This window comes from Oncorhynchus nerka, linkage group LG15, assembly GCF_034236695.1.
Source record: "Oncorhynchus nerka isolate Pitt River linkage group LG15, Oner_Uvic_2.0, whole genome shotgun sequence".
NCBI lineage: Eukaryota > Metazoa > Chordata > Actinopteri > Salmoniformes > Salmonidae > Oncorhynchus > Oncorhynchus nerka.
In genome coordinates, this window is record NC_088410.1 from 15,011,867 (window position 1) to 15,020,479 (window position 8,613).

Below are 8,613 nucleotides of genomic sequence, written 5' to 3' on the forward strand. Positions count from 1 at the left end.
TTGTCAAATAGATATGACTGTGTGTTTATGTTCACATGTTAAAGAGAAAGAAGAAGTTTAAACTCACTTATAACACCCAGTTTAACCTGTGTGATCAGTGTAATGTAACGTTGTTCTGTCCTGCTGGTTTCTACTCCACACCAGTAGGTCCCAGTATCATCTTCAGTCAGGTCACTGATGGTCATTGTGGAGAATCTCTCTGTTCTGTTGTCAGAAACAGAGAAACGACCAGCTTCTGCAGTTGTCTGGTGAGCAGCGACCATATAAACACAAGTCTTGAAGTCATTGCTTTCCTTGCAGAAATACTTGATGTTGTCCTCATGGTCCTCTGGATAGTTGCATCTGATGGTAGCTTCTCCTCCCAGAAAGGCCGTCTCTGTGACTGACTTCACACAGCAGTCATCTGTCAATAGGAACACACATCACAACCTTAGTCTAGTACTATAGACTGACTTCACACAGCAGTCATCTGTCAACAGGAACACACATCACAACCTTAGTCTAATACTATAGACTGACTTCTCACAGCAGTCATCTGTCAACAGGAACACACATCACAACCTTAGTCTAGTACTATAGACTGACTTCTCACAGCAGTCATCTGTCAATAGGAACACACATCACAACCTTAGTCTAGTACTATAGACTGACTTCTCACAGCAGTCATCTGTCAATAGGAACACACACCACAACCTTAGTCTAATACTGACTTAGTCTAATACTGACTTCTCACAGCAGTCATCTGTCAACAGGAACACACATCACAACCTTAGTCTAATACTGACTTAGTCTAATACTGACTTCTCACAGCAGTCATCTGTCAATAGGAACACACACCACAACCTTAGTCTAATACTGACTTAGTCTAATACTGACTTCTCACAGCAGTCATCTGTCAATAGGAACACACACCACAACCTTAGTCTAATACTGACTTAGTCTAATACTGACTTCTCACAGCAGTCATCTGTCAATAGGAACACACATCACAACCTTAGTCTAGTACTATAGACTGACTTCTCACAGCAGTCATCTGTCAATAGGAACACACATCACAACCTTAGTCTAGTACTATAGACTGACTTCACACAGCAGTCATCTGTCAATAGGAATACACATCACAACCTTAGTCTAGTACTATAGACTGACTTCACACAGCAGTCATCTGTCAACAGGAACACACATCACAACCTTAGTCTAATACTATAGACTGACTTCTCACAGCAGTCATCTGTCAACAGGAACACACATCACAACCTTAGTCTAGTACTATAGACTGACTTCTCACAGCAGTCATCTGTCAATAGGAACACACATCACAACCTTAGTCTAGTACTATAGACTGACTTCTCACAGCAGTCATCTGTCAATAGGAACACACACCACAACCTTAGTCTAATACTGACTTAGTCTAATACTGACTTCTCACAGCAGTCATCTGTCAACAGGAACACACATCACAACCTTAGTCTAATACTGACTTAGTCTAATACTGACTTCTCACAGCAGTCATCTGTCAATAGGAACACACACCACAACCTTAGTCTAATACTGACTTAGTCTAATACTGACTTCTCACAGCAGTCATCTGTCAATAGGAACACACACCACAACCTTAGTCTAATACTGACTTAGTCTAATACTGACTTCTCACAGCAGTCATCTGTCAATAGGAACACACATCACAACCTTAGTCTAGTACTATAGACTGACTTCTCACAGCAGTCATCTGTCAATAGGAACACACATCACAACCTTAGTCTAGTACTATAGACTGACTTCTCACAGCAGTCATCTGTCAATAGGAACACACATTACAACCTTAGTCTAGTACTATAGACTGACTTCTCACAGCAGTCATCTGTCAACAGGAACACACATCACAACCTTAGTCTAATACTATAGACTGACTTCATTGATTAGTGGTACTGATCATGTAATAACATATGTAGCTAAATTCATTTCATAAAGTTAAAGTAAAAGTCTCTCACCCTTCTTCACCTCCAGCTCTACCTTGGTATAACTGTCAGGTATAGTAGGTTTGTTCACTCCACACCAGTAGGTCCCTTCGTCTTGTCTGGTCAGTTGTCTGATGATCACCTTGAAGTAGTTTCCTCCAGTGTTGTCATACAGAGAGAATCTACCACTGTGCTGCCAGGTGTTATTCAATCCAGTTCTGATTTGATCCTCACAACTCAAAATATACTGCCGTTTACAGAAATATTTGTCATGACTTCTGTCTTCTGTGGAATAATGACAGTAGATGATGACAATTCCTCCAGAGTATCCTGTCACTTTGAAGGAGCTCAAACAACCTGTCAATCAGACCAGAGAAAATACCTCTTGGTTTGGTGTTTTGTAAGACTAATCAAATGAAATAATTTTGTCACGTGCCCGAATATAACAGGTGTAGTAGACCTTACAGTGAAATGCTGAATACAACAGGTGTAGTAGACCTTACAGTGAAATGCTGAATACAACAGGTGTAGTAGACCTTACAGTGAAATGCTGAATATAACAGGTGTAGTAGACCTTACAGTGAAATGCTGAATACAACAGGTGTAGTAGACCTTACAGTGAAATGCTGAATACAACAGGTGTAGTAGACCTCACAGTGAAATGCTGAATACAACAGGTGTAGTAGACCTCACAGTGAAATGCTGAATACAACAGGTGTAGTAGACCTCACAGTGAAATGCTGAATACAACAGGTGTAGTAGACCTTACAGTGAAATGCTGAATACAACAGGTGTAGTAGACCTTACAGTGAAATGCTGAATACAACAGGTGTAGTAGACCTTACAGTGAAATGCTGAATACAACAGGTGTAGTAGACCTTACAGTGAAATGCTGAATACAACAGGTGTAGTAGACCTTACAGTGAAATGCTGAATACAACAGGTGTAGTAGACCTTACAGTGAAATGCTGAATACAACAGGTGTAGTAGACCTTACAGTGAAATGCTGAATACAACAGGTGTAGTAGACCTTACAGTGAAATGCTGAATACAACAGGTGTAGTAGACCTTACAGTGAAATGCTGAATATAACAGGTGTAGTAGACCTTACCGTGAAATGCTGAATACAACAGGTGTAGTAGACCTTACAGTGAAATACTGAATACAACAGGTGTAGTCGACCTTACAGTGAAATGCTGAATACAACAGGTGTAGTAGACCTTACAGTGAAATGCTGAATACAACAGGTGTAGTAGACCTTACAGTGAAATGCTGAATACAACAGGTGTAGTAGACCTTACCGTGAAATGCTGAATACAACAGGTGTAGTAGACCTTACCGTGAAATACTGAATACAACAGGTGTAGTCGACCTTACAGTGAAATGCTGAATACAACAGGTGTAGTCGACCTTACAGTGAAATGCTGAATACAACAGGTGTAGTAGACCTTACAGTGAAATGCTGAATACAACAGGTGTAGTAGACCTTACAGTGAAATGCTGAATACAACAGGTGTAGTAGACCTTACAGTGAAATGCTGAATACAACAGGTGTAGTAGACCTTACAGTGAAATGCTGAATACAACAGGTGTAGTAGACCTTACAGTGAAATGCTGAATACAACAGGTGTAGTAGACCTTACAGTGAAATACTGAATACAACAGGTGTAGTAGACCTTACAGTGAAATGCTGAATACAACAGGTGTAGTAGACCTTACAGTGAAATGCTGAATACAACAGGTGTAGTAGACCTTACAGTGAAATGCTGAATACAACAGGTGTAGTAGACCTTACAGTGAAATGATGAATACAACAGGTGTAGTAGACCTTACAGTGAAATGCTGAATATAACAGGTGTAGTAGACCTCACAGTGAAATGCTGAATATAACAGGTGTAGTAGACCTCACAGTGAAATGCTGAATACAACAGGTGTAGTAGACCTCACAGTGAAATGCTGAATACAACAGGTGTAGTAGACCTTACAGTGAAATGCTGAATACAACAGGTGTAGTAGACCTTACAGTGAAATGATGAATACAACAGGTGTAGTAGACCTTACAGTGAAATGCTGAATATAACAGGTGTAGTAGACCTTACAGTGAAATGCTGAATACAACAGGTGTAGTAGACCTTACAGTGAAATGCTGAATACAACAGGTGTAGTAGACCTTACAGTGAAATGCTGAATACAACAGGTGTAGTAGACCTTACAGTGAAATGCTGAATACAACAGGTGTAGTAGACCTTACAGTGAAATGCTGAATACAACAGGTGTAGTAGACCTTACAGTGAAATGCTGAATACAACAGGTGTAGTAGACCTTACAGTGAAATGCTGAATACAACAGGTGTAGTAGACCTTACAGTGAAATGCTGAATACAACAGGTGTAGTAGACCTTACAGTGAAATGCTGAATACAACAGGTGTAGTAGACCTTACTGTGAAATGCTGAATACAACAGGTGTAGTAGACCTTACAGTGAAATGCTAAATACAACAGGTGTAGTAGACCTTACTGTGAAATGCTGAATACAACAGGTGTAGTAGACCTTACTGTGAAATGCTGAATACAACAGGTGTAGTAGACCTCACAGTGAAATGCTGAATACAACAGGTGTAGTAGACCTTACAGTGAAATGCTGAATACAACAGGTGTAGTAGACCTTACAGTGAAATGCTGAATACAACAGGTGTAGTAGACCTTACAGTGAAATGCTGAATACAACAGGTGTAGTAGACCTTACAGTGAAATGCTAAATACAACAGGTGTAGTAGACCTTACAGTGAAATGCTGAATACAACAGGTGTAGTAGACCTTACAGTGAAATGCTAAATACAACAGGTGTAGTAGACCTTACAGTGAAATGCTGAATACAACAGGTGTAGTAGACCTTACAGTGAAATGCTAAATACAACAGGTGTAGTAGACCTTACAGTGAAATGCTGAATACAACAGGTGTAGTAGACCTTACAGTGAAATGCTAAATACAACAGGTGCTGAATACAACAGGTGTAGTAGACCTTACAGTGAAATGCTGAATACAACAGGTGTAGTAGACCTTACAGTGAAATGCTGAATACAACAGGTGTAGTAGACCTTACAGTGAAATGCTGAATACAACAGGTGTAGTAGACCTTACAGTGAAATGCTGAATACAACAGGTGTAGTAGACCTTACAGTGAAATGCTGAATACAACAGGTGTAGTAGACCTTACAGTGAAATGCTGAATACAACAGGTGTAGTAGACCTTACAGTGAAATGCTGAATACAACAGGTGTAGTAGACCTTACAGTGAAATGCTGAATACAACAGGTGTAGTAGACCTTACAGTGAAATGCTGAATACAACAGGTGTAGTAGACCTTACAGTGAAATGCTGAATACAACAGGTGTAGTAGACCTTACAGTGAAATGCTGAATACAACAGGTGTAGTAGACCTTACAGTGAAATGCTGAATACAACAGGTGTAGTAGACCTTACAGTGAAATGCTGAATACAACAGGTGTAGTAGACCTTACAGTGAAATGCTGAATACAACAGGTGTAGTAGACCTTACAGTGAAATGCTGAATACAACAGGTGTAGTAGACCTTACAGTGAAATGCTGAATACAACAGGTGTAGTAGACCTTACAGTGAAATGCTGAATACAACAGGTGTAGTAGACCTTACAGTGAAATGCTGAATACAACAGGTGTAGTAGACCTTACAGTGAAATGCTGAATACAACAGGTGTAGTAGACCTTACAGTGAAATGCTGAATACAACAGGTGTAGTAGACCTTACAGTGAAATGCTGAATACAACAGGTGTAGTAGACCTTACAGTGAAATGCTGAATACAACAGGTGTAGTAGACCTTACAGTGAAATGCTGAATACAACAGGTGTAGTAGACCTTACAGTGAAATGCTGAATACAACAGGTGTAGTAGACCTTACAGTGAAATGCTGAATACAACAGGTGTAGTAGACCTTACAGTGAAATGCTGAATACAACAGGTGTAGTAGACCTTACAGTGAAATGCTGAATACAACAGGTGTAGTAGACCTTACAGTGAAATGCTGAATACAACAGGTGTAGTAGACCTTACAGTGAAATGCTGAATACAACAGGTGTAGTAGACCTTACAGTGAAATGCTGAATACAACAGGTGTAGTAGACCTTACAGTGAAATGCTGAATACAACAGGTGTAGTAGACCTTACAGTGAAATGCTGAATACAACAGGTGTAGTAGACCTTACAGTGAAATGCTGAATACAACAGGTGTAGTAGACCTTACAGTGAAATGCTGAATACAACAGGTGTAGTAGACCTTACAGTGAAATGCTGAATACAACAGGTGTAGTAGACCTTACAGTGAAATGCTGAATACAACAGGTGTAGTAGACCTTACAGTGAAATGCTGAATACAACAGGTGTAGTAGACCTTACAGTGAAATGCTGAATACAACAGGTGTAGTAGACCTTACAGTGAAATGCTGAATACAACAGGTGTAGTAGACCTTACAGTGAAATGCTGAATACAACAGGTGTAGTAGACCTTACAGTGAAATGCTGAATACAACAGGTGTAGTAGACCTTACAGTGAAATGCTGAATACAACAGGTGTAGTAGACCTTACAGTGAAATGCTGAATACAACAGGTGTAGTAGACCTTACAGTGAAATGCTGAATACAACAGGTGTAGTAGACCTTACAGTGAAATGCTGAATACAACAGGTGTAGTAGACCTTACAGTGAAATGCTGAATACAACAGGTGTAGTAGACCTTACAGTGAAATGCTGAATACAACAGGTGTAGTAGACCTTACAGTGAAATGCTGAATACAACAGGTGTAGTAGACCTTACAGTGAAATGCTGAATACAACAGGTGTAGTAGACCTTACAGTGAAATGCTGAATACAACAGGTGTAGTAGACCTTACAGTGAAATGCTGAATACAACAGGTGTAGTAGACCTTACAGTGAAATGCTGAATACAACAGGTGTAGTAGACCTTACAGTGAAATGCTGAATACAACAGGTGTAGTAGACCTTACAGTGAAATGCTGAATACAACAGGTGTAGTAGACCTTACAGTGAAATGCTGAATACAACAGGTGTAGTAGACCTTACAGTGAAATGCTGAATACAACAGGTGTAGTAGACCTTACAGTGAAATGCTGAATACAACAGGTGTAGTAGACCTTACAGTGAAATGCTGAATACAACAGGTGTAGTAGACCTTACAGTGAAATGCTGAATACAACAGGTGTAGTAGACCTTACAGTGAAATGCTGAATACAACAGGTGTAGTAGACCTTACAGTGAAATGCTGAATACAACAGGTGTAGTAGACCTTACAGTGAAATGCTGAATACAACAGGTGTAGTAGACCTTACAGTGAAATGCTGAATACAACAGGTGTAGTAGACCTTACAGTGAAATGCTGAATACAACAGGTGTAGTAGACCTTACAGTGAAATGCTGAATACAACAGGTGTAGTAGACCTTACAGTGAAATGCTGAATACAACAGGTGTAGTAGACCTTACAGTGAAATGCTGAATACAACAGGTGTAGTAGACCTTACAGTGAAATGCTGAATACAACAGGTGTAGTAGACCTTACAGTGAAATGCTGAATACAACAGGTGTAGTAGACCTTACAGTGAAATGCTGAATACAACAGGTGTAGTAGACCTTACAGTGAAATGCTGAATACAACAGGTGTAGTAGACCTTACAGTGAAATGCTGAATACAACAGGTGTAGTAGACCTTACAGTGAAATGCTGAATACAACAGGTGTAGTAGACCTTACAGTGAAATGCTGAATACAACAGGTGTAGTAGACCTTACAGTGAAATGCTGAATACAACAGGTGTAGTAGACCTTACAGTGAAATGCTGAATACAACAGGTGTAGTAGACCTTACAGTGAAATGCTGAATACAACAGGTGTAGTAGACCTTACAGTGAAATGCTGAATACAACAGGTGTAGTAGACCTTACAGTGAAATGCTGAATACAACAGGTGTAGTAGACCTTACAGTGAAATGCTGAATACAACAGGTGTAGTAGACCTTACAGTGAAATGCTGAATACAACAGGTGTAGTAGACCTTACAGTGAAATGCTGAATACAACAGGTGTAGTAGACCTTACAGTGAAATGCTGAATACAACAGGTGTAGTAGACCTTACAGTGAAATGCTGAATACAACAGGTGTAGTAGACCTTACAGTGAAATGCTGAATACAACAGGTGTAGTAGACCTTACAGTGAAATGCTGAATACAACAGGTGTAGTAGACCTTACAGTGAAATGCTGAATACAACAGGTGTAGTAGACCTTACAGTGAAATGCTGAATACAACAGGTGTAGTAGACCTTACAGTGAAATGCTGAATACAACAGGTGTAGTAGACCTTACAGTGAAATGCTGAATACAACAGGTGTAGTAGACCTTACAGTGAAATGCTGAATACAACAGGTGTAGTAGACCTTACAGTGAAATGCTGAATACAACAGGTGTAGTAGACCTTACAGTGAAATGCTGAATACAACAGGTGTAGTAGACCTTACAGTGAAATGCTGAATACAACAGGTGTAGTAGACCTTACAGTGAAATGCTGAATACAACAGGTGTAGTAGACCTTACAGTGAAATGCTGAATACA

General features: G+C 39.8%; 1 protein-coding gene across 1 annotated transcript in view; it reads right to left on the reverse strand.

Moving 5' to 3' along the window:
• LOC135559783 (CMRF35-like molecule 8) overlaps positions 1–2,319 on the reverse strand; it is a gene marked incomplete at its 5' end in the record, with an annotated part of 6,263 nt that extends 3,944 nt beyond the window's left edge. Inside the window, 2 exons of the mRNA XM_065000656.1 lie at positions 68–403; positions 1,992–2,319. Of these exons, the coding sequence (XP_064856728.1) occupies positions 68–403; positions 1,992–2,319 (664 nt within the window). The remainder of the gene's footprint in view (positions 1–67; positions 404–1,991) is intronic.
• Between the last annotated feature and the right edge of the window lie 6,294 nt (positions 2,320–8,613).